Here is a 27,500-nt window from a genome sequence, read left to right as displayed (position 1 = left end):
ACACCTATAGCTACATGTTTAAGCATTTATTTCATATTTACATGTCTTCTGTGGACTCTAACATTACACCTATAGCTACATGTTTACGCATTTATTTCATATTTACATGTCTTCTGTGGTCTCCAACATTACACCTATAGCTACATGTTTAAGCATTTATTTCATATTTACATGTCTTCTGTGGACTCTAACATTACACCTATAGCTACATGTTTACGCATTTATTTCATATTTACATGTCTTCTGTGGTCTCTAACATTACACCTATAGCTACATGTTTAAGCATTTATTTCATATTTACATGTCTTCTGTGGTCTCTAACATTACACCTATAGCTACATGTTTAAGCATTTATTTCATATTTACATGTCTTCTGTGGTCTCTAACATTACACCTATAGCTACATGTTTAAGCATTTATTTCATATTTACATGTCTTCTGTGGACTCTAACATTACACCTATAGCTACATGTTTAAGCATTTATTTCATATTTACATGTCTTCTGTGGACTCTAACATTACACCTATAGCTACATGTTTAAGCATTTATTTCATATTTACATGTCTTCTGTGGTCTCTAACATTACACCTATAGCTACATGTTTAAGCATTTATTTCATATTTACATGTCTTCTGTGGACTCTAACATTACACCTATAGCTACATGTTTAAGCATTTATTTCATATTTACATGTCTTCTGTGGTCTCTAACATTACACCTATAGCTACATGTTTAAGCATTTATTTGGGGTAGGAAGATTCAACCATTTGGGCCACATTTTCAAGATTTCTCGAGTGCCGCGCTGCTAAGCTTGTAGATCTGCTATTTTACAATAGCTAAAGTATAACATAATAATATAAAAAACACCAAAGGGGGTTCCTTCCCACCCAGAATGGGTTAAGTTAGTGGCCGTAATAAAGTTAACGAGATGATTTTATTTTAGCTCCAGAAGCACATTATGGTGCTAGAGTGACCAGACAGAGAGGTCAGCTGGGGTCACATGACGCACTGCCATGGGTCAAAGGTCACCGACACCCAGCCGGGGGTCAGTCCAGCTCTATGCGCACACTCTCTCTCTCTCTCTCACTCACTCACTCACTCACTCACACACACACACACACACACACACACACACACACACACACACACACACACACACACACTGTGCTCTCTGACTGTCTGTGGATGATACATACTTTCTGTCATGCTCTTCTAAATCTTGTTTAAAACCTTGTTTTCCCAAAAAGCAAAACAAACCTTTGTTTTTGTATCAGTGGCTCTCAAACTGTTTCATGTCAAGGACCCCAAACATTTGTAAAGATTTGAGTTTAGACCTGATTTAAAAACATTCACTTTGAAAGAATATTTATCCAAAGATTTGCGCCACATTTTTACGATTTTTTAAAAATAGCAGACCTACAAGCTTGTAGATCTGCTATTTTTCAATAACTAAATTATAACATAATGTTTAAAACACCAAAACGGGTTCCCGTTCAGAATGGGTTAAAAATCCCATAATCAACCCATATATTCAATCCCCCTATATATTCAAATAATACATTATTCAAAGATTTGCACACTTTTCATGGTTTAAAAAAAACAGCAGATCTACAAGTTCGTATAGCACGGCACCACGAGTTTGTAGATCTGTTTTTTTTCTGTAGATCTGCTTTTTTGTCTCGCCATGTATGTGATGGTGTCACCATGTGTTGCTCTTGCTTACTCTGGATTAAGTCTGATAAAGTGTGTGTGTGTGTGTGTGTGTGTGTGTGTGTGTGTGTGTTGACCTATTAGCTAAGGACATAAGTTCATATGTTTCATCATCTGCCAAAATCTATAATCACTCGCGTGTTTCAACTGCCATGTTCATGCACAATAATGAAAATGATGCTTTTGTCAGATGTCACAGCTCATACACCAGATATTGTTGTTGTTGAAGAGGACAGTAGAGAAGTGATCATTTTGGAAGTGGCATCATGTACATTTGACCACAGTCTGGAAGAGGCATTCCTTACCGAGGTGCTTAAGTACCAGCGTCTTAAGGATGCTATTATACAGCTTGGCTACAGATGTTAAACTACTTGTGTTCATATTTGGAAGCCTCGGTAATGTCCATAAATCAGTGGTGAGGGGCCTGCAGATTGACTGTAATGTCCATAAATCAGTGGTGAGGGGCCTGCAGATTGACTGTAATGTCCATAAATCAGTGGTGAGGGGCCTGCAGATTGACTGTAATGTCCATAAATCAGTGGTGAGGGGCCTGCAGATTGACAGTAATGTCCATAAATCAGTGGTGTGGGGCCTGCAGATTGACAGTAATGTCCATAAATCAGTGGTGTGGGGCCTGCAGATTGACTGTAATGTCCATAAATCAGTGGTGAGGGGCCTGCAGATTGACTGTAATGTCCATAAATCAGTGGTGAGGGGCTGCAGATTGACTGTAATGTCCATAAATCAGTGGTGAGGGGCTGCAGATTGACTAATGTCCATAAATCAGTGGTGAGGGGCCTGCAGATTGACTGTAATGTCCATAAATCAGTGGTGAGGGGCCTGCAGATTGACTGTAATGTCCATAAATCAGTGGTGAGGGGCTGCAGATTGACTGTAATGTCCATAAATCAGTGGTAAGGGGCCTGCAGATTGACTGTAATGTCCATAAATCAGTGGTGAGGGGCCTGCAGATTGACTGTAATGTCCATAAATCAGTGGTGAGGGGCCTGCAGATTGACTGTAATGTCCATAAATCAGTGGTGAGGGGCCTGCAGATTGACTGTAATGTCCATAAATCAGTGGTGAGGGGCCTGCAGATTGACTGTAATGTCCATAAATCAGTGGTGAAGGGCCTGCAGATTGCAGGCGTGCCCCAATAAGCCGAGAGCTGATCAGGCATCGGCAACATTCTGTTCAGTGTCTGAGATAATTGTCAGTCGACCATATATGGAGAATTTGCGATGCTTTCTGTACCCGTGATCTGTATCTGAAGCAGTTTTCTTTTTCAAGTTTGCGCATCCACTATTGTTTGTGTTCAAGACATTTCTTGTAAAATGTGAATGCAAATAGAGATGTTAAATGTGTGTGTGTGTGTGTGTCCTCCAGCCATCCAGGATGATGAGCGGCTCTCTGCAGAGGAGATGGACGAGAGGCGACATCAGAACATCGCCTACGAATACCTGTGTCACCTGGAGGAAGCTAAACGGTAACCATGACAACCATCATTGTCTCCACCAGGCCGAAGGCACGGGGAGAGAGTATGTTTTATTGTCTCCACCATGAAGGCATGGGGAGAGAGTATGTTTTATTGTCTCCACCAGGCCGAAGGCATGGGGAGAGAGTATGTTTAGTTGTCTCCACCAGGCTGAAGGCATGGGGAGAGAGTATGTTTTATTGTCTCCACCAGGCCGAAGGCATGGGGAGAGAGTATGTTTTATTGTCTCCACCAGGCTGAAGGCATGGGGAGAGAGTATGTTTTATTGTCTCCACCAGGCAGAAGGCATGGGGAGAGAGTATGTTTTATTGTCTCCACCAGGCCGAAGGCATGGGGAGAGAGTATGTTTTATTGTCTCCACCAGGCCGAAGGTATGGGGAGAGAGTATGTTTTATTGTCTCCACCAGGCCGAAGGCATGGGGAGAGAGTATGTTTTATTGTCTCCACCAGGCTGAAGGCATGGGGAGAGAGTATGTTTAGTTGTCTCCACCAGGCTGAAGGCATGGGGAGAGAGTATGTTTAGTTGTCTCCACCAGGCCGAAGGCATGGGGAGAGAGTATGTTTAGTTGTCTCCACCAGGCCGAAGGCATGGGGAGAGAGTATGTTTTGTTGTCTCCACCAGGCCGAAGGCATGGGGAGAGAGTATGTTTAGTTGTCTCCACCAGGCCGAAGGCATGGGGAGAGAGTATGTTTTATTGTCTCCACCAGGCCGAAGGCATGGGGAGAGAGTATGTTTTATTGTCTCCACCAGGCCGAAGGCATGGGGAGAGAGTATGTTTTATTGTCTCCACCAGGCCGAAGGCATGGGGAGAGAGTATGTTTAGTTGTCTCCACCAGGCCGAAGGCATGGGGAGAGAGTATGTTTAGTTGTCTCCACCAGGCCGAAGGCATGGGGAGAGAGTATGTTTTATTGTCTCCACCAGGCCGAAGGCATGGGGAGAGAGTATGTTTTATTGTCTCCACCAGGCTGAAGGCATGGGTAGAGAGTATGTTTTATTGGGTTATGGGTTAAATAACAGTTGTGGAAATGTGGTAGCGTGTTGTGTCAAGAGTATGAGATTAATAGTCCAACAATATGATATATATATATAATATATAATATGACCACAGACACAGAATGACCAGAACCACATGGGCCCGTGAGGATACATTGCAGATACTGTAAAAGGAACCACTAGTACTAGACTCCTAATATTATACTCCTACAGTGTCTTTCATCATCAGCTGATCTACAAGCTCGTAGCGCGCCACTCGGTGGCGCGCTATGAGCTTGTAGATCTGCTATTTTTCAATAGCTAAAGCATAACATGATGCTAACACCAAAATGTGTTCCCGTTCAGAATGGGTTAATCGATTTTGCAGACAAAATCAACTGTAGATTTAGTGCACTAAAATCGTATGATTTTCGTAGAATTAAAGCAAAACATTGTCAGGTGCCTAAAATAATAATAATCTGAATTTGCTGTCATTCCTACACGAACCTCCACTTCCTGTGAGACACGCACTACTTCCTGTGAGAAAAAAAACAACCGTTCTTTAGTACGACTTGTATATGGAACCACTTCCTCTCAAACAGGAAGTGTGATGGTGCGTGCGTGCGTGCGTGCGTGCGTGCGTGCGTGCGTGCATGCATGCATGCGCGCGCGTGTGTGTGTGTGTGTGTGTGTGTGTGTGTGCGTGCGTGCGTGCGTGCGTGCTAGCCCCTCCTATATTCAGCATTAGTGTAGTTTTTTGACACAAACATTAATCACAATGAATAGAGAATTCATGTCATTATGTAGACGAGCAAATACACATGTTACGCCCCTCACTTCACGCAGGTGTGATTTTTATATAGCCGTCATGTGACCTCAGATCACATGACCACACACACACACACACACACACTTCACTACATAAGGTTTTATACTATAGGCCCTATAGTATAAAACCTTATGTAGTGTAGTGTGTGTGTGGTCATGTGATCTGAGGTCACATGACCTCCACTGTTACTGTTTGACTGAACCATCTGATGACTCAGAGAGAGAGAGAGAGAGAGAGAGAGAGAGAGCCAGGTTGACATATATGTCTCTCTCTCTCTCTGGTAGAGCCAGGTTGACATATAGCTCTCTCTCTCTCTCTCTCTCTGGTAGAGCCAGGTTGACATATAGCTCTCTCTCTCTCTCTCTCTCTGGTAGAGCCAGGTTGACATATAGCTCTCTCTCTCTCTCTCTGGTAGAGCCAGGTTGACATATAGCTCTCTCTCTCTCTCTCTCTCTCTGGTAGAGCCAGGTTGACATATATTTCTCTCTCTCTCTCTCTGGTAGAGCCAGGTTGACATATAGCTCTCTCTCTCTCTGGTAGAGCCAGGTTGACATACAGGTCTCTCTCTCTCTCTCTCTCTGGTAGAGCCAGGTTGACATACAGAGGGGTTATAATTAGGTAGAACAGCTAATATAGAGCAGAGATTACAGTCTGGTGTTCTGATCTCATTATCCTCTGTGTGAACGAGGCTGCAGGAGTCAAGGTCTCTCTCTCTCTCTCTCTCTCTCTCTCTCTCTCTCTGTCTCTCTACACCATGTGGTTCCCAAAGTGTGGTCCGGGGACCCCCAGGGGTCCATGAGGGAGTTCCAGGGGGTCCCCATCGATGAAAATGGACCCTAATGGGTCTGTAACTCTGAGAGTGTACAAATGGAACCAAATGGACCCTTATGGGTCTGTAACTCTGAGAGTGTACACATGGAACCAAATGGACCCTTATGGGTCTGTAACTCTGAGAGTGTACAAATGGAACCAAATGGACCCTAATGGGTCTGTAACTCTGAGAGTGTACAAATGGAACCAAATGGACCCTTATGGGTCTGTAACTCTGAGAGTGTACAAATGGAACTCAAAAACAGACTTGAGTTGCATTTTCCAATCTAAGCTAAATCTCTTCACGCACGCACACGCGTGTCTGTCTGAGTCAGACTTTGTACCTGCGACACTAAGTAAACATTGTGTAGTTTGCATACCGCAAGTTGGTGTGTGTGTGTGTGTGTGTGCGTGCGTGTGTGCGCGCGGCACTCCGTGCACGTGCCAGTGCTGTTAAGTCTCCAGATGGGACAATGACAGGAAGGTTTGCTGGTGTTTTGAGGGCTTATGTTTGTGTTGTAAACAGGTAGACACACAGGATGTGTGTGTGTGTGTGTGTGTGTGTGTGTGTGTGTGTTTGGGGGAAGGGAGGGGGGGGGGGGAGGGGGGTAGTAGAACATTCACTAACCACGTGTGGCTCCAAAACTATGGAATGAACGTCCCATCACAGTCAGAACTATAGACTCACTCCCAATCTAAACTATGGAATGAACGTCCCATCACAGTCAGAACTATAGACTCACTCCCAATCTAAACTATGGAATGAACTTCCCATTGCAGTCAGAACTATAGACTCACTCCCAATCTAAACTATGGAATGAACTTCCCATTGCAGTCAGAACTATAGACTCACTCCCAATCTAAACTATGGAATGAACGTCCCATCACAGTCAGAACTATAGACTCACTCCCAATCTAAACTATGGAATGAACGTCCCATCACAGTCAGAACTACAGACTCACTCCCAATCTAAACTATGGAATGAACTTCCCATCGCAGTCAGAACTACAGACTCACTCCCAATCTAAACTATGGAATGAACGTCCCATCGCAGTCAGAACTACAGACTCACTCCCAATCTAAACTATGGAATGAACGTCCCATCGCAGTCAGAACTACAGACTCACTCCCAATCTAAACTATGGAATGAACTTCCCATTGCAGTCAGAACTACAGACTCACTCCCAATCTAAACTATGGAATGAACGTCCCATCACAGTCAGAACTATAGACTCACTCCCAATCTAAACTATGGAATGAACGTCCCATCACAGTCAGAACTACAGACTCACTCCCAATCTAAACTGTGGAATGAACGTCCCATCACAGTCAGAACTATAGACTCACTCCCAATCTAAACTATGGAATGAACGTCCCATCACAGTCAGAACTACAGACTCACTCCCAATCTAAACTATGGAATGAACGTCCCATCACAGTCAGAACTATAGACTCACTCCCAATCTAAACTATGGAATGAACGTCCCATCACAGTCAGAACTATAGACTCACTCCCAATCTAAACTATGGAATGAACGTCCCATCACAGTCAGAACTATAGACTCACTCCCAATCTAAACTATGGAATGAACTTCCCATTGCAGTCAGAACTATAGACTCACTCCCAATCTAAACTATGGAATGAACGTCCCATCACAGTCAGAACTATAGACTCACTCCCAATCTAAACTATGGAATGAACTTCCCATTGCAGTCAGAACTATAGACTCACTCCCAATCTAAACTATGGAATGAACGTCCCATCACAGTCAGAACTATAGACTCACTCCCAATCTAAACTATGGAATGAACTTCCCATTGCAGTCAGAACTATAGACTCACTCCCAATCTAAACTATGGAATGAACGTCCCATCACAGTCAGAACTATAGACTCACTCCCAATCTTCCGCTGTAGTCTGAAAACTCACCTCTTCTGTGTGTGTGTGTGTGTGTGGTGCGTGCGTGTGTGCACATCCTCACATTGTTTTAAGCACAGGAAGGTGCTTAAAAGTATTTTTCCTCTCGCAGCACTGTGTCATTTTTCCCCGTTTGTTATATTTATATATATTTATATATATTTTTTTAAAGATATTTTTTTGCGGCTTACGCCTTTTATTGGTTGTTTGAAGGGACAGACAGTAGGCTGACAGGAAACGGGAGAGAGATCGGGGGGGGGGGGGGGGGAAGACATGCAGTAAAGGCCGTGTCGGGCTTGGGAGTCGAACCCGCGGCACACTGAGACTGGATTACCAGTCGGGTGCCCAGACGGTTACGCCACCGCCTGGGCTTATATTATTATTATTATCATTATTATATTATAAATTAGGTGGAGCCGAAGCTGGCATTTCCGTTCCTTTACGTTGTATTTTTTTTAACTTCCTTTCCTGCTAATCAACAAGCTATATACTTAGATGATTTATATTCATATTTGGATACATTTGCGCGACTGTAAAGATGATCAGAGCTTCCGTTGCTCCAGACTGTAAAGATGATCAGAGCTTCCGTTGCTCCAGACTGTAAAGATGACCAGAGCTTCCGTTGCTCCAGACTGTAAAGATGATCAGAGCTTCCGTTGCTCCAGACTGTAAAGATGATCAGAGCTTCCGTTGCTCCAGACTGTAAAGATGATCAGAGCTTCCGTTGCTCCAGACTGTAAAGATGATCAGAGCTTCCGTTGCTCCAGACTGTAAAGATGATCAGAGCTTCCGTTGCTCCAGACTGTACGACGGAAGCATTTGGCAGCACGAGACTACATTACCCATAACACCCTGCTTGGGGATCAGCGACCTGTAGTCCGACTAATGATGATGTCAGTTAATTATATAACTTTTTTGTCAGAATGCTGAGTCATGTTTTCACTCCTAGAGCTTTAATTAGCAACAACAACATGTGTTTATGTAGAGGGTGTGTGTGTGTGTCTCTGTGTGTCTGTGTGTGTGTGTGTGTGTGTGTGTGTGTGCGCACGCGTGTGTGTGTGTGGGGGGTGGTGTGTGTGTGTGTGTGTCTCTGTGTGTGTGTGTGTGTGTGTGTGTGTGGGGGGGGGGTGGTGTGTGTGTGTGTGTGCGCGACAAAGTCAACGGGTGTAATGAAATAGTGATTTGTCGTGCTGACACCTTCACATGAGGTGTCAGCCTTTTTGCCTTTTTGCTTGTGGAGGGTGGGGGGTTTATATGCAAATATCATGACCAATCGTATAAGACTAAACAATGAATGAAATATAAATGTTGCCCAAAAGCATCGCTGGGGTTAAGATAATTTCTGATTCTTAAATTTTGTGGTGTGTGTATGTGTGTGTGTGTGTGTGTGTGTGTGTGTCTGTGTCAGGTGGATGGAGGCGTGTCTTGAAGAGGAGCTCCCGCCCACCACAGAGCTGGAGGAGGGGCTTAGGAACGGCGTCTATCTCGGAAAACTGGCCACGTTTTTCTCCCCGAAGATGGTTTCTGAGAAGAGGCTTTATGACCGCGACCAAGCCCGGTACAAGGTAACAATACTCTGTCTAGTTCTGGACTCTGAAGAGACCCAGAAAACCAAAGTTCTGGACTCTAAAGAGATCCAGAAAACCAAAGTTCTGGTCTCTGAAGAGACCCAGAAAACCAAAGTTCTGGACTCTAAAGAGATCCAGAAAACCACACTTTATTTATCTGTTTTCTATGAACACCGTTCTAGTGTAAAGACTAAAGACCACCTCAGACAGAAGTCCGGGGAGTAAACAGAATGAAGGAGAAACAAAATATATATATTACAGCGATCCAGTTTTATATCATTAAAAAAATACTTTTTGCCTTGAGCACTGAAACAGTTTTAAAATAATGTCTATTTCTATCTCCCTGTGTGTGTGTGTGTGTGTGTGTGTGTGTGTGTGTGTGTGTGTGTGTGTGTGTGTGTGTGTGTGTGTGTGTGTGTGTGTGTGTGTGTGTGTGTGTGTGTGTGTGTGTGTGTGTGTGTGTGTGTGTGTGTGTGTGTGTGTGTGTGTGCACAGACTACAGGACTACACTTCAGACACACTGACAACACCGTCCAATGGCTCAGAGGGATGGAGTCAGTGGGACTGCCCAAGGTAACATTTATTAATTATGTTAATTATATTCATTATGAATGGAGTCAGTGGGACTGCCCAAGGTAACATTGATTAATTATGTTAATTATATTAATTATGAATGGAGTCAGTGGGACTGCCCAAGGTAACATTTATTAATTATGTTAATTATATTAATCATGAATGGAGTCAGTGGGACTGCCCAAGGTAACATTTATTAATTATGTTAATTATATTAATTATGAATGGAGTCAGTGGGACTGCCCAAGGTAACATTTATTAATTATGTTAATTATATTCATTATGAATGGAGTCAGTGGGACTGCCCAAGGTAACATTTATTAATTATGTTAATTATATTAATTATGAATGGAGTCAGTGGGACTGCCCAAGGTAACATTGATTAATTATGTTAATTATATTAATTATGAATGGAGTCAGTGGGACTGCCCAAGGTAACATTTATTAATTATGTTAATTATATTAATCATGAATGGAGTCAGTGGGACTGCCCAAGGTAACATTTATTAATTATGTTAATTATATTAATTATGAATGGAGTCAGTGGGACTGCCCAAGGTAACATTTATTAATTATGTTAATTATATTCATTGTGAATGGAGTCAGTGGGACTGCCCAAGGTAACATTGATTAATTATGTTAATTATATTAATTATGAATGGATTCTGTGGGACTGCCCAAGGTAACATTTATTAATTATGTTAATTATATTAATCATGAATGGAGTCAGTGGGACTGCCCAAGGTAACATTTATTAATTATGTTAATTATATTCATTATGAATGGAGTCAGTTGGACTGCCCAAGGTAACATTTATTAATTATGTTAATTATATTCATTGTGAATGGAGTCTGTGGGACTGCCCAAGGTAACATTTATTAATTATGTTAATTATATTCATTGTGAATGGATTCTGTGGGACTGCCCAAGGTAACATTTATTAATTATGTTAATTATATTCATTGTGAATGGAGTCTGTGGGACTGCCCAAGGTAACATTTATTAATTATGTTAATTATATTCATTGTGAATAGATTCTGTGGGACTGCCCAAGGTAACATTTATTAATTATGTTAATTATATTCATTGTGAATGGATTCTGTGGGACTGGCCAAGGTAACATTTATTAATTATGGTAATTATATCCATTATGAATGGAATTATACCTTTTATTCATTACATTTAATTGCACGAGTTCAGTTCAGGGCTCTCCCCAGGTTGCAGATTCTTCTTTTTGGGTCAAAATAGACGAGCTAGATTTTGAGCCTCATTTCTCGAAACGATAATCATGTTCCTTTCTTACAAAAACAATGTTTTGCGATTAGATTACATTTACATTTTAAAAAGTGGATTTTTTTTAACTTCCTGACTGAGAGAAAACTAAACGTGTCTTGTACCTGGGCCCTTTTTAATCTTCTTTCAAATTATTTGTTCGGCCCCAAAAAAATTTGTTTATTGCAGGGGGGGCAGTCAAGACAGATATTTTGTGAAGCCACTGAGGAAATCGGGATTTCCTTGAAAGTTCATATAATGGCCTGTTGTGGCGCTGTCTGTCATTGGACCCAGAAAAACCCATAGCCCCATAGAAGTCCATGTATTTGGGCCCGACTTCACCTAGACTGTATTACCTTAATAAACATGGTCATGAATACTTTCTGCTTCCAGTCACTATAGTTTAAAGTCTCATTTCTAATGTCATAATATTCTTTTTGGAAAATTATGGTCCCATTTATTAAAAAAATGACCATAAAGTCGCGTATGTTCCGAGGGGCGTGGCTACCGTTACAGTCTATGATCGGCATTCCCCACCCACTCGAGTCAAAATAAAAACCAACGGAGAAGAAGGGGGGAAGTCCCGCCTCGTTGTCTGGGCCAGCCAATGGCCAGCCGGGCCAAAACGGATCTAGAAAGATGGCGACTTACAATACAAGGACTGACAGGCTTCATTTTACGTTCATGTTAGACCCGGAGAACGCTTTGTCCATATTTTTTACAGTCTATGGTTTATTGTCATGATTTGTCAACTAGGCGAGGTTTAAATTTTGAAATGTCTATGGAGCCCTTGTCGTTCTGAAAGGGGGCGGGACTGAGACGCTCCATTAGTGAAGCAGATCTCCAAAATTGGAACGTACATTTTTTTTTAGGGATATTTTTTTAAATAATATGCACTTTTTTCCCCCACAAAGATGTGTATCTCCGTGTGTGTCTACTCTATGGCCATCGACGACACGGAAGACTTTAAATCAGAATGTTTGCCTTGTTATTTTTATTTACACTTAATTTATGCATAATAGTGGTAGTGGTAGCAGTAGTAGTACTTTTGTCTATTCAATGCTTATCCTGTTATTTTAACTAGCCCTTACCCGTTGTGAGATATTTTCCGCGGGGGGTACTGCGCCATTTTTAATTCACTAATAAATTCATTATTAATCATTAATGTGTCAAATCGAAAAAAGGGCTCCGTTAAGACCTCCATATAATTATGGTCCATGCTTGTGTGAAAAGTGGGAGTGATTGGTGCAGTCAATGATGAGATAACGCTCTGTTTCTGACATTCATTCATTCAGACATTCATTCATTCAGACATTGTTAGAATTATAGTATGATTATAGTATGATAGTATGATGTGTCAAAAAAAGGGAAAAAAAGAGAAAAGACTCCAGTGCGCCCCCAAGTGGTCGAAACGTGCATGGTTACCGTTTGATTTGTTTTAAATGAAATATAAGGGGGGGGGGAATATCTTGTCGTCGCCAAAAACACTAGAGGGCAGGCGGCCATTTCTTCCTCCAACTTCCGGTTCCTGTCTGTAGCGTGACTGTAGCGTGTCTGTAGCGTGTCTGTAGCGTGTCTGTGGCGTGTCTCTTAGCAACAGAGGATCATTCATCTAGTGGTTCATAAATCCTTCTGATAGATTTGAGTTTGAGTTTTTTTGGGCCTTTATTGACAGTACAGTAGGTTGACAGGAAATGGAGAGAGATATAGAGAGTGACGCTCATTAAGAAAAAGGCCTTCAGTATCGGGACTCGAACCCGCGACACACCGCCAGGCTACACTGAGCCTAGGTGTCCGGGCCGGATTGTTGATTATTTGCGTCGGTTTTCTCTCTTTCTTTTGTTCCCTGGGCTGGAGTTTGGGGAACTGCCCATAGATCCGAAGTCCCGTTAGTCCGAACATGCACTGCTCCCGTGCTTGCGGTTAGGTTTAGGTTAGGGTTAGAGATGGGGATAGTAATTTCGGAACAATGAACCTTCTGACTAATGACACGGCACCGGAGTTTGTTCTCTGTTCTTGTGGTGTGTTGTCGTTGCTAGTCATGGCTGCCAGTTCCTATTGGCTGTTTGCTAGTCATGGCTGCCAGTTCCTATTGGCTGTTGCTAGTCATGGCTGCCAATTCTTATTGGCTATTGCTAGTCATGGATTCCAGTTCCTATTGGCTGTTGCTAGTCATGGCTGCCAGTAACGTCCTCCAGCATAAAGACACTGTGTTGAAGACGTGGCAATTGGTCAGGTACCAGTTGGCGCTGCGGGAGCTTCCTCCGAAGCAGTACAGCTGCTTTTACAGTGGCACTGCCACAGCAGCGCAGAACATCCTCCCTGCTCCTTCCCCATGAAATGTCCAGTGCTGCATCATGAACTCTCAATGGTGGAGCTGTTGCCCTCGCCACCCGGCTATGGATAAGCGGTTGAAGATGGATGGATGGATGGATGAAATGGACTCTGGTCCGATGGCTTTCACTTCAGCTCTATGAGATCTTGATATGATATTGATCTAGATCGCTTTTTGTCAAATTCAAGCTTTATCGGCCTGAGATTGTGAGCTGTGAGATCTATCTCACCTTCTTTTATACTAGTCTGGCCTTGGTGGACATGTCGATATTTGGTGGACATGTCGATATTTGGTGTACATGTCCATATTTGGTGTATATGTCGATATTTGGTGGACATGTCCATATTTGGTGTACATGTCCATATTTGGTGTATATGTCGATATTTGGTGGACATGTCCATATTTGGTGTACATGTCCATATTTGGTGGACATGTCCATATTTGGTGGACATGTCCATATTTGGTGTACATGTCGATATTTGGTGTACATGTCCATATTTGGTGGACATGTCCATATTTGGTGGACATGTCCATATTTGGTGTACATGTCCATATTGGGTGGACATGTCCATTTTTGGTGGACATGTCCATAATATTTGGTGCCTGCGATAATTCCACATGAACACCAGGGGGCGATGAAAGTGTTAAGAGCTCTTATTGTTGTCAGTTCTGAATCAAATAAGTGCAAAATACAAATGACTACAGAATGAAAATAATGCTCGGGTTTCATCCTACATATCTAACTGTGTGTGTGTGTGTGTGTGTGTGTTCGTGCGTGTCATCCTACAGATATTCTACCCAGAGACCACCGATGTTTATGACCGTAAGAACATGCCCAAGGTGGTCTACTGCATACATGCACTGAGGTGAGCACACACACACACACACACACACACACACACACACACACACACACACACACACACACACACACACACACACACACACACACACACACACACACACACAAAAGAAATCGCTGTTTTTACCGTCATAATTATACACCGATGTCGTCCATGTATTGTATTGTAAATGGTGCATTTATAAAGCGCCTTTATCCAAGACGCATTAAATAGATTGTGCATTACACACACACACACACACACACACACACACACACACACCCCCCTTTACATAGATTATTACACACACACACACACACACACACACACACACACACACACACACACACACCCCTTTACATAGATTATTTCACACACACACACACACACACACACACACACACACACACACACACACCCCTTTACATAGATTATTTCACACACACACACACACACACACACACACACACCCCCCTTTACATAGATTATTACACACACACACACACACACACACACACACACACCCCTTTACATAGATTATTTCACACACACACACACACACACACACACACACACACACACCGTGCAAGGCACCAACCTGCACATCGGGAGCAATCAGGGGTTCAGCGAGTCTTGCTCAAGGACACTTCCACACTAACTCTGAGGGAGCTCACAGGGGATCGAACCGGGAACCTTGTGGTTAACCATCCGGCCGCTCTACCGCTGAGCCACTGTCGTCAACCACTGTGTGGTGATACGTATGGTTAGAGCCCTGTAGTGAACACCACTGTGTGGTGATACGAATGGTTACAGCCCTGTAGTGAACACCACTGTGTGGTGATACGAATGGTTACAGCCCTGTAGTGAACACCACTGTGTGGTGATACGAATGGTTACAGCCCTGTAGTGAACACCACTGTGTGGTGATACGAATGGTTACAGCCCTGTAGTGAACACCACTGTGTGGTGATACGAATGGTTACAGCCCTGTAGTGAACACCACTGTGTGGTGATACGTACATATGGTTACAGCCTGTAGTGAACACCACTGTGTGGTGATACGTATGGTTACAGCCTGTAGTGAACACCACTGTGTGGTGATACGTATGGTTACAGCCTGTAGTGAACACCACTGTGTGGTGATACGTATGGTTACAGCCTGTAGTGAACACCACTGTGTGGTGATACGTATGGTTACAGCCTGTAGTGAACACCACTGTGTGGTGATACGTATGGTTACAGCCTGTAGTGAACACCACTGTGTGGTGATACGAATGGTTACAGCCCTGTAGTGAACACCACTGTGTGGTGATACGTATGGTTACAGCCTGTAGTGAACACCACTGTGTGGTGATACGTATGGTTACAGCCTGTAGTGAACACCACTGTGTGGTGATACGTATGGTTACAGCCTGTAGTGAACACCACTGTGTGGTGATACGTATGGTTACAGCCTGTAGTGAACACCACTGTGTGGTGATACGTATGGTTACAGCCTGTAGTGAACACCACTGTGTGGTGATACGTATGGTTACAGCCTGTAGTGAACACCACTGTGTGGTGATACGAATGGTTACAGCCCTGTAGTGAACACGGAGCACTGCTGTAGGCGACATTACACTGTGGTCTGTTTCTTTAACCCATTCTGACCTGAGATCAGATTCTAGAAAATGTCTTCTACATCCTCACAGTTTTCTGAAAAAGCTTATGTTTCTACAGTATGTCAGTCGTTCTTCGATTTTTCAGGGTAGGTACCCTCACAAAAACATGCAGTAATCCTGGTCTCTAAACTGCCTCCCCCTGGCCAGCCGGGGCGCCTGATGGAGGGGAAAGGAACTGGTCGGAATAACGTGTCCCTTCCACGCGCTATACGTCCGGCCGGGGAAATTCCCCTCTGTCAGGTGAAAAGAAGCAGCTTGGACTCCTCATGCATAGAAGGAGGCATGAGGTCAGTCCGCTGCCCTGCCCCCCCAGGTTGGCAGAGGAAGTGTAGCGCCCAGGATTACATTAAGTAATTGGCACTGGGTGAAAAGAAAACTGGGTTACAAAATCGTAGGATAAAAATGTAAAAAAAAAAAATAGCAGATCTACAAGCTCATAGCGCGCCACCGAGTGGCGCGCTACGAGCTTGTAGATCTGCTATTTTTCAATAGCTAAAGCACGACACAATGCTATAACACCAAAAGGGGTTCCCGCCCCAGAATGGGTTAAATCCCGTTGTGGTTTGGGTTTCCTGTTCCTGTGGGCGTGGCCTGCACCGCTCTCATATAACGCATGCAGAGCGTGGAGAGCTGTCACTTCCTGTCCGTTCTGCTCCTCACAGCTATTTCCTGTTCCCCGTGCATCCGCATTTCCTGTCTGTGCGTCCACAGTCCCCACACACAGCTTCAGCCTGTGGATGATGTCATCTGCACGCACGCACGCACACACGCACACACGCAGAACACAGTGTGAGCTCCCTTGTATGGGTCGTTCGTTCGTGTGTGTGTGTGTGTGTGTGTGTGTGTGTGATTGACGTTTAGAGGATTTAAAACACGTTCCTGTCCCAGGTGCATCCATGCCATGTATTTTTACTTATAGTTCTTCCTTCTCGACTCGTAGGAAGAGACTTTGTGACAACCGGCTATGGAGCATCGCAGTCCCGCCCCCTTTCAGAACGCAATAGAGCGTCGCAGTCCCGCCCCCTTTCAGAACGCTATAGAGCGTCGCAGTCCCGCCCCCTTTCAGAACGCTATATAGAGCGTCGCAGTCCCGCCCCCTTTCAGAGCGCTATGGAGCGTCGCAGTCCCGCCCCCTTTCAGAACGCTATAGAGCGTCGCAGTCCCGCCCCCTTTCAGAACGCTATAGAGCGTCGCAGTCCCGCCCCCTTTCAGAACGCTATAGAGCGTCGCAGTCCCGCCCCCTTTCAGAGCGCTATAGAGCGTCGCAGTCCCGCCCCCTTTCAGAACGCTATGGAGCGTCGCAGTCCCGCCCCCTTTCAGAACGCTATAGAGCGTCGCAGTCCCGCCCCCTTTCAGAACGACGAGTGAATCCCAATGCATTTTTCCCTCATAGGCTTTTCTCAAAGTATTTATTTTAAAGACGGTTACGCCGCGGACAAAGCCAACTCGGATGGTGACAAATCATGACAAATTGAACAACAATATTTTTGGGGCCGATCAAATCATTAGAAAGAAGACAATAAAGGCAGGAGACAAAACACTATTTAGTTTTGTTTTTCTTCTTATAAATTAATAATACATTATGACTTGTCATGACACTGGACTACATGTTGTCTCAGTAAGACATCCCCCCCCCCTCCCCCTATCCACAATGAGGAGCAGTGCATCATGGGAGTTGTAGTTGTAGTCACATAATATGTTAGACAGGAGGATGGGTGGCCCATTCTGGCCACTCATCTGTTATTACAGCCCATGTGTCTGTTGCAGAGCTGTGGTCTGTTGCTCTGTGTCTGTTTGGCTTTGCTCTGTGTCTGTTGCAGAGCTGTTGTCTGTTGCTCTGTGTCTGTTGCTCTGTGTCTGTTGTATAGCTGTGGTCTGTTGCTCTGTGTCTGTTGCTCTGTGTCTGTTGTATAGCTGTGGTCTGTTGCGCTGTGTCTGTTGCTCTGTGTCTGTTGTATAGCTGTGGTCTGTTGCTCTGTGTCTGTTGCTCTGTCTGTTGTAGAGATGTGGTCTGTTGTATAGCTCTGTGTCTGTTGCTCTGTGTCTGTTGTAGAGCTGTGGTCAAGTCCTGAGAGGGTCCCCTTCCTGCGCGCGCGCGCACACACACACACACACACACACACACACACACACACACACACACACACACACACACACACACACGCTTCCTTCCTGAAAAGATGGTCCGACTCCCACAGGGAACCAATAGATATTCAGCAGCGAAACATGTGCACGCACGTACACATGCACGCACGCACGCACGCACGCACACATGCACGCACGCACGCACACATGCACGCACGCACGCACAGGCATTTTGTGTATTCTTTTGGTGTCATGGCACAGGAAGTACAATGTATTTTAAATTGTGTCTGAATAATCCCATAGTAAAGAAATGGGCTGTGAAACGCACTCACACACACACACACACACACACACACACACACACACACACACCTCTGTATAATTCATGGTGTGTCTTTAGCAGACAGCCTCGTTAAGAACATGACACTTTAATGAACTTTTCCTAAACCACCTGACCCGGCTGCTGCGTTCCTATTGGCTCACTGGGAGCTGGAGCCAATTGACAAAGTGCCCTGGCTGGTGTCATGTGACGATCCTGCCCCCTTGTGGGGAAACGTGTGATCTACATCTATTTTGTTACCTGCTTACAATGTATCAGTGTTGGAAAAAATACTGCAATGTTTAACTTGAAGGAATTGTGACATAAATAAATGTTTTATGTAATTGTCTCCACCAGGCCGAAGGCATGGGGAGAGAGTATGTTTTATTGTCTCCACCAGGCCGAAGGCATGGGGAGAGAGTATGTTTTATTGTCTCCACCAGGCCGAAGGCATGGGGAGAGAGTATGTTTAGTTGTCTCCACCAGGCCGAAGGCATGGGGAGAGAGTATGTTTAGTTGTCTCCACCAGGCCGAAGGCATGGGGAGAGAGTATGTTTAGTTGTCTCCACCAGGCCGAAGGCATCAGGAGAGAGTATGTTTAGTTGTCTCCACCAGGCTGAAGGCATGGGGAGAGAGTATGTTTAGTTGTCTCCACCAGGCCGAAGGCATCAGGAGAGAGTATGTTTAGTTGTCTCCACCAGGCCGAAGGCATGGGGAGAGAGTATGTTTAGTTGTCTCCACCAGGCCGAAGGCATGGGGAGAGAGTATGTTTAGTTGTCTCCACCAGGCCGAAGGCACGGGGAGAGAGTATGTTTAGTTGTCTCCACCAGGCCGAAGGCACGGGGAGAGAGTATGTTTAGTTGTCTCCACCAGGCCGAAGGCTTGGGGAGAGAGTATGTTTAGTTGTCTCCACCAGGCCGAAGGCTTGGGGAGAGAGTATGTTTAGTTGTCTCCACCAGGCCGAAGGCTTGGGGAGAGAGTATGTTTAGTTGTCTCCACCAGGCCGAAGGCTTGGGGAGAGAGTATGTTTAGTTGTCTCCACCAGGCCGAAGGCTTGGGGAGAGAGTATGTTTAGTTGTCTCCACCAGGCCGAAGGCATGGGGAGAGAGTATGTTTAGTTGTCTCCACCAGGCCGAAGGCATCAGGAGAGAGTATGTTTAGTTGTCTCCACCAGGCCGAAGGCATGGGGAGAGAGTATGTTTAGTTGTCTCCACCAGGCCGAAGGCATGGGGAGAGAGTATGTTTAGTTGTCTCCACCAGGCCGAAGGCACGGGGAGAGAGTATGTTTAGTTGTCTCCACCAGGCCGAAGGCACGGGGAGAGAGTATGTTTAGTTGTCTCCACCAGGCCGAAGGCTTGGGGAGAGAGTATGTTTAGTTGTCTCCACCAGGCCGAAGGCTTGGGGAGAGAGTATGTTTAGTTGTCTCCACCAGGCCGAAGGCTTGGGGAGAGAGTATGTTTAGTTGTCTCCACCAGGCCGAAGGCTTGGGGAGAGAGTATGTTTAGTTGTCTCCACCAGGCCGAAGGCTTGGGGAGAGAGTATGTTTAGTTGTCTCCACCAGGCCGAAGGCATGGGGAGAGAGTATGTTTAGTTGTCTCCACCAGGCCGAAGGCACGGGGAGAGAGTATGTTTAGTTGTCTCCACCAGGCCGAAGGCATGGGGAGAGAGTATGTTTTATTGTCTCCACCAGGCTGAAGGCATGGGGAGAGAGTATGTTTAGTTGTCTCCACCAGGCCGAAGGCATGGGGAGAGAGTATGTTTAGTTGTCTCCACCAGGCCGAAGGCTTGGGGAGAGAGTATGTTTAGTTGTCTCCACCAGGCCGAAGGCTTGGGGAGAGAGTATGTTTAGTTGTCTCCACCAGGCCGAAGGCTTGGGGAGAGAGTATGTTTAGTTGTCTCCACCAGGCCGAAGGCTTGGGGAGAGAGTATGTTTAGTTGTCTCCACCAGGCCGAAGGCTTGGGGAGAGAGTATGTTTAGTTGTCTCCACCAGGCCGAAGGCTTGGGGAGAGAGTATGTTTAGTTGTCTCCACCAGGCCGAAGGCTTGGGGAGAGAGTATGTTTAGTTGTCTCCACCAGGCCGAAGGCTTGGGGAGAGAGTATGTTTAGTTGTCTCCACCAGGCCGAAGGCTTGGGGAGAGAGTATGTTTAGTTGTCTCCACCAGGCCGAAGGCTTGGGGAGAGAGTATGTTTAGTTGTCTCCACCAGGCCGAAGGCTTGGGGAGAGAGTATGTTTAGTTGTCTCCACCAGGCTGAAGGCATGGGGAGAGAGTATACGTTTAGTTGTCTCCACCAGGCCGAAGGCATGGGGAGAGAGTATACGTTTAGTTGTCTCCACCAGGCCGAAGGCTTGGGGAGAGAGTATGTTTAGTTGTCTCCAGTCCGTCCGTCCGTTACCAGCTAATCTCAGGCACTGTTAACCCGGTCGATGTCAAATTGTGCACACACACACTCCCTGGGTGGCAACGATGAACCTCAATTTTCCAGAACGGCCTGTTATAGCGCCACCAGGAGGCAGACACAACTCTCTACAGTCACGTGTTCAAGATGGATCTGTCCGATATTTCATATTCCATCCTAATTGACTAACATTGCAGGATTGGCCCTTTTGAAACAAAAAGCCTCAAACCATGAACGCAGCGTGTATTTCACAGACTTTCCTACTAGGCTGAGGAATATATCCCACCCTTTTCACATTGGCCTGTTATAGCGCCACCAACAGGTGGATTTTTGCAAAACATAATTCTTGGAACAAAATTCCTCAAATCATCCAATTGTCATCCATGGTGTTAGAACCAATGAGCCTATTATAGCGCCACCAGGAGGCCACAACCTGACCTGGCCTTGCTAGAGACCTGTGCCCAGAGGGGCACTTTTTAATCTGTAATCGTCTTACGGATTTAGCAGATTCGTGCAGTCCAGGTAGGGAATGAGGCATTACCCCAGATGAAGGATTTAAGTGTCTCTGGTCTTGTTCACGGGTTGAGGGGAGGACGGAGAAGGAGATCAGCCGGAGAATCGGAGCAGCAGGGGGCGCTGTTGCAGTCGCTGTAACGCTCACTGTTGTGACGAAAAGAGAGCTGAGCCAGAAGGCAAAGCTCTCTGTCTACCGAGCAATGTTCCTTCTATATGGTCATGTGTTCCTACTCTATATATGGTCATGAAGTGTTCCTACTCTATATATGGTCATGAAGTGTTCCTACTCTATATATGGTCATGAAGTGTTCCTACTCTATATATGGTCATGAAGTGTTCCTACTCTATATATGGTCATGAAGTGTTCCTACTCTATATATGGTCATGAAGTGTTCCTACTCTATATATGGTCATGAAGTGTTCCTCCTCTATATATGGTCATGGAGTGTTCCTACTCTATATATGGTCATGAAGTGTTCCTACTCTAAATATAGTCATGAAGTGTTCCTACTCTATATATAGTCATGAAGTGAGGGTCATGACTGAAAGAATAAGTTAACAAATACATTCAGCCGAAATTAGTTTTTTTTTTTTCAACGGGTGGCTGGCATCTCCCTTAGAGATATAGGGAGAGAGACTCCGAGTAGACTTCTTCGCCTGGAAAGGAGCCAGCTCAGGTGGTTCGGGCGTCTGCTTAGGATGCCTCTCGGGCGTCTCCCTAGTGAGGGGTCCTTGAGGCACGTCCCACTGGGAGGAGACCCCGGGGCAGACCAAGGCACAGATGAAGGGATTACATCGACTCACTGGCCTTTGAACGTCTCGGGAGCCCCCAGGAGGAAGTCACTAATGTTGCTCTGGAGAGGGAATTCTGGAGCTCTCTGGTGGAGCTGTTGCTCCTGCGACCCGACTACGGATAAGCGGTTGAAGATGGATGGATTTAGCAGATATTTCTGCTAAATCATCCTAATCACTGCTTGCATCTTTAATTGTATTTATTTTATGTTCTGTTTTCCTTTGTGTTTTTGTTGTGTTTACCGATTTACATATTTACCGAGTTACAGACAGTCAGTTAGACCAGGGATACTCAAATAGCTGAACCTGTGGGCCACATTATGAAAATGGCAAGGGGCCAGGGGCCAGTTGATTAAAGGACAACATTTATGATACTTTATACTTTTTTGCTTTATTTCCACCTAACGTATGAAAAGATAAGTACAATGTGCATTATTTTATGGCTTGGCCATTTTCTCTCTTTTAAAAAATGCTGTGCAATTAGCACATTCAACACAAACAACTTTCCATAAAACAAACTAACTACATTGTCTGCCTGCCTGTGTGTGTCTGTCTCTGCCTGCCTTTCTCTGTCTGTCTGTCTGTCTGTCTGCCTGTCTGCCTTTCTCTGTCTGTCTGTCTGTCTGCCTGCCTTTCTCTGTCTGTCTGTCTGTCTGTCTGCCTGTGTCTGCCTGCCTGCCTGCCTGCTATCAAGTGGGTTAACGTTAAAGATCTCAGAGTGAGCATCTCTATTTTAATTGCTTCACAATGTAATTTATGACTTGGCCCACATTCAACACACATGGCTTTTCCATTTAATAAACTTGGGAAAATAAATAGTTAAAACTATATTGCTAAATAAAATAAAAATACATTATACTTCTACCTGGAAGACTAAGTATACCCAGCTGTCTGTTTAGCTACCAAGTGGTTAACATTGATGATACAGTTAGTTAAGTAGAGCTACAGTACATCTCTTTCATTTGCATTACAATGACAGTCAATTATGACTGGGCACATTAAGATAAAGTTGTCAAATCCATCCTTCCCCCAAAAAAACGAAAATTGGCGATTTTAATTTGTTATCAATATGTAGCGGTTTGAAATGGTACCTATACATTGGTTGCTGGGATGCCAGTCAGGGCAAGGCCTGACAATAATATAGTATTAAATAAAAACAATCAAACGCTACAAAGAGTGCATGAACACTCACATTAACCCGTTCCACTCCACTCCCACCCTGTCCGGATGTTGACGTTTGCTCAGTAGCAACACACACAGACAGTACTGGTGTGTGGTGCACAAAGTGTGTTGCGCTTGTTCTGAACCAACGCTGTCCTCCTGAACAAGTTGTTCAGTTGATCGGGAGAACAAGTTGCTCAGGAGGACATTGGAATGAAAGCAGCCGATCATCCTGGCGAACACGCAACACTAGAGCTAATACTGAAGCTAACTAAACACAACATGCAACGCCGTTCTGCAGCGTGACTCCCCGACACTTCCTGCTCCTTCTCTCCTCCTCCACACACGGTGCTCTGTGTGTCGCTTGCCGTGGGTGCGCGACCGTTTCTCAGTGGTCGAGTCAACGCAACGGAGGTGTGTGTAAATGGGCGTGCGTGTGAAGTTTGAGTGACAGGTTCTAGGTTGCTCTTGAGTCTTAAAATGATTTGGTCATTATCTCTGGAACGCAAGGTCCAATCTGCTCAGTTTAAAGCTTGTTGGATACATGACATTGAGGACATTTGGTTGGCGGGCCAGTCAAAATTGCCGGCCCGCGGGCCGGAGTTTGAGTGACACTGAGTTAGACTCTAGTTCTTGGTGCCTGCCACTAGTGAGGTGACACATACTTTGCCGTTTGTTTTGTTTTGAGTTATTGTAGTTAGTAGTATTGTGTTATTTTTTGGTTCTTGTTTTTAGCTGCTGTTGCCAGTCATGGCTGCCAGTTCCACCCTGATGTTGTGTGGGAGTCCAGACTTCTCCAGACCGTACTGAATAACTGCTAGCTTACATAATGTCTTGAGGCTAGGACTGAAGTCTAAGACATACAGGTCACCTGGGGTGTCGTCTCCTCCAAAGAGGATGACCCGATCTCCCACCATGCAACAGCACATATTCTTCATCCCATGTGGGCGTTTCCCCTTGGGCTCAACCTTCTTCCAGGAGAAGGTCTCTGGGTTGAATGTCCACAGATCATTGAAGTTATGGTCATTGTTATAATTACAGCCACCAAATATGTACAGCTCTCCATTGTAGGTAAAGGCTGAATGAGCCCTGCGTCCTCGAATCCGTGCAGAAGGTTTGTTCATCCAGAGGTTGGTCTCTGTGTCAAACACGATGGTGTCGTGGTACTGACCCCACCCTGTCAAGCCCCCAAATACAAACATCTTTGACCCGATGATGGTAGCAGAGTGACTGTATGAAACAGGAGGTGGAGTTCCTCTGGTGTTGATTAAAGACCAGACCATTGTGGTGGAGTCCAACTTGTAGATGTCATTAGTGGATCCAGTCTGGGTCAATCCTCCATGGATAAACATGACCTTCCCCAACACACAGGCTGAGTGTTTCTCCCTCCCCTCTGGAACGGTCCCAGAAACCTGTGGTTTGAACCATGTGTGGGCGTCGACATCAAAAGCATAAAGAACGCTGCAGAAATTATAACTTGGTTTAGTCCACCCTCCCCAGAGGTAGACAGTGTCTTCAATCAGCACAGCTGTGTGGCCCCAGCGTCTGGAGGGAACCTCAAGGTGAGGTTCTCCTGTTCCAGAGGTCACTGGGGTCACCTTCCTCCAGCGTAAAGTCAGTGTGTTGAAGACCTGCACATCAATCTGAGCCTCGTTGTTCTCCTCAGAGTTCATTCCAAAGTAGTACAGCTGGTGTCTCACGGCTACAGCAGCACCACCGTCCTTTGGTGATCCTTTCTGATGCAACGTCCAGGACAACATCTTTAACCCCACAGTTAATTAACGGTGACTTGAAGTAAACCTGTTGGTTTCCTGCTCTGTAGGAGACGTGAGGGCCAATGGAAAAGGAGAGCCGAATGAGTTCACTTCTAGATTCTGGAGCTCTTTGAATCTTGGCCGGAGGAGTCTTGAAGAATGTTGTTGATTGTTGTTGAGATTATTGGGTTTAATCTGGACTCTGGTTTAATCTGGACTCTGGTTTAATCTGGTCTCTGGTTTAATCTGAGGCTGCAGTGCTTTTTATCCTGCTGGCTAGAGTGATGTCACAGCGGTGATGTCATAGTGATGATGTCACGATGAGTCCGCTACGGTATGTCCATATATGGTCATCCCAGCAGGTCGGCCACGCCCCTTTTAACCCTTTCTGACCTGAGATCAGATTCTAAAAAATGTCTTCTACATCCTGACAGTTTTCCATTCTGACCTGAGATCAGATGTCTTCTATGTCAGTCGCTCTTCGATTTTTCAAAAAGAGCAGACCTACAAGCTCGTGGCGCGCTACGAGCTTGTAGATCTGCTATTCTTCAATAGCTAAAGCATAACATGATGCTCCCGCCCAGAATGGGTTAAATGCTGTACGTTATTGTTCCATCTTGCGTACAGTAGGCATGTGGGAAATAATCGCTACGTATCGATACATCGATACAGACGTGCGCGGTGCGAGTGCATCGGTTCATTCACTGTGTATCGGATACAATTGACGGGTGAAATCTCGATGCATCGTTCGCGGAATACAAACTGTATTAATATTTGTATTGATGTTTCTCTACAAACTGTATTAATATTCATAATAATAATATTTATGTTTCTTACAGCCTGTATCTCTACAAACTGTATTCATATTGATATTTATGTTTCTTACAGCCTGTATCTCTACAAACTGGGCATCGCTCCACAGATCCAGGACCTGCTGGGCAAAGTGGACTTCACAGGTAATATAAATGCATATATTTATAGAAATCTCTATATATGTGGAAAATTAAATGAACGATAGAACCAGAAAATGTCTATGCCCTGTTTGATTTAACTTGTACTCTTCTGTGTGTGTGTGTGTGTGTGTGTGTGTGTGTGTGTGTGTGTGTGTGTGTGTGTGTGTGTGTGTGTGTGTGTGTGTGTGTGTGTGTGTGTGTGTGTGTGTGCGTGCGTGTGCGTGTGCGTGCGCTCGCTCAGAGGAGGAGATCAGCAACATGAGGAGTGAACTAGAGAAGTACGGCATTCAGATGCCGACCTTCAGCAAGATTGGAGGAATCCTGACCAATGAGCTGTCAGTGGACGAGGCTGCATGTGAGTACTAGCCAATGAGCTGTCAGTGGACGTGGCTACTATGTGAGAACTAGCCAATGAGCTGTCAGTGGACGTGGCTACTATGTGAGAACTAGCCAATGAGCTGTCAGTGGATGTTGCTTGTTGCTACTATGTGAGTACTAGCCAATGAGCTGTCAGTGGGCGTGGCTACTATGTGAGTACTAGCCAATGAGCTGTCAGTGGGCGTGGCTACTATGTGAGAACTAGCCAATGAGCTGTCAGTGGGCGTGGCTTCTATGTGAGTACTGAGCCAATGAGCTGTCAGTGGACGTGGCTACTATGCGAGTACTGAGCCAATGAGCTATCCTTAACTAGAAAAGTCGCAATTTAGAAAAATTGCAAAGTGTGGTTGCCGCAGTCGCTTGCATAGGCCCCTCCCACTAATATTGTAAAGCCAATTACAATGTCAGGTTACCCCCATGTGATCACGCGTAAGTATATGCGCTTGAATAGTTTGGTCTTCTTCCCCTGCGAGGGAATTTACGTCTTTATAAATTATTGTAAAACATAGATTGGTTACGAAACCAACAACAGCCAATTAGCTGCTACAAACGTTACGCAAAGCCCGGCCAATCACAGCAGAAGTTAGGTAGGTTACTCCAGAAAAGAAAAAAAAGGAAATTGTGACAATAGAGCGTCGCAGTCCCGCCCCCTTTCAGAACGACGAGTGGGCTCAGGAAATGAATCCCAATGCATTTATAACCATAGGCTTTTCTTAAAGTATTTATTTAAAGACGGTTACGCCGCGGAAACAAAGCCAACTCGGATCGTGAGAAATCATGACAATTTGAACACAATATTTTGGGCCGATCAAATCATTAGAAAGAAGAAAATAAAGGCAGGAGACGACACTATTTGTTTTGTTTTTCTTCTTATAAATGATTTGATCGGCCCTAAACATTGTGTTCATTGTCATGATTTGTCACGATCCGAGTTGGCTTTGTCCGCGGCGTAACCGTCTTTAAATAAATACTTTAAGAAAAGCTTATGCATGGGCAAAATGCATCCTGGGCCACTCGTCGTTCTGAAAGGGGGCGGGACTGTGACGCTCTATAACAATAGTCTGGTTGGGCAACCCGAGAAAATACATCATAAATAAATACTGAAACCAGGTATAATCATTAAAGGGATTGTGACATTAAAAAAAAGGTTTTGGAA

At 44.9% G+C, this 27,500-nt stretch overlaps 1 protein-coding gene across 1 annotated transcript in view; it reads left to right on the top strand.

Annotated features, from left to right (window-relative positions):
• iqgap2 (IQ motif containing GTPase activating protein 2) overlaps positions 1–27,500 on the top strand; it is a gene marked incomplete at its 3' end in the record, with an annotated part of 79,009 nt that overhangs the window by 2,423 nt on the left and 49,086 nt on the right. Inside the window, exons 2-7 of the mRNA XM_080785211.1 lie at positions 3,098–3,197; positions 9,146–9,302; positions 9,801–9,878; positions 14,275–14,351; positions 25,902–25,969; positions 26,208–26,321. Of these exons, the coding sequence (XP_080641337.1) occupies positions 3,098–3,197; positions 9,146–9,302; positions 9,801–9,878; positions 14,275–14,351; positions 25,902–25,969; positions 26,208–26,321 (594 nt within the window). The remainder of the gene's footprint in view (positions 1–3,097; positions 3,198–9,145; positions 9,303–9,800; positions 9,879–14,274; positions 14,352–25,901; positions 25,970–26,207; positions 26,322–27,500) is intronic.

The sequence above is a fragment of the Protomyctophum bolini genome, assembly GCF_963924005.1.
Source record: "Protomyctophum bolini genome assembly, chromosome: 16".
NCBI lineage: Eukaryota > Metazoa > Chordata > Actinopteri > Myctophiformes > Myctophidae > Protomyctophum > Protomyctophum bolini.
The sequence above is the reverse complement of the archived record's forward strand: the minus strand, read 5'-3'. Positions and strand labels throughout refer to the sequence as shown.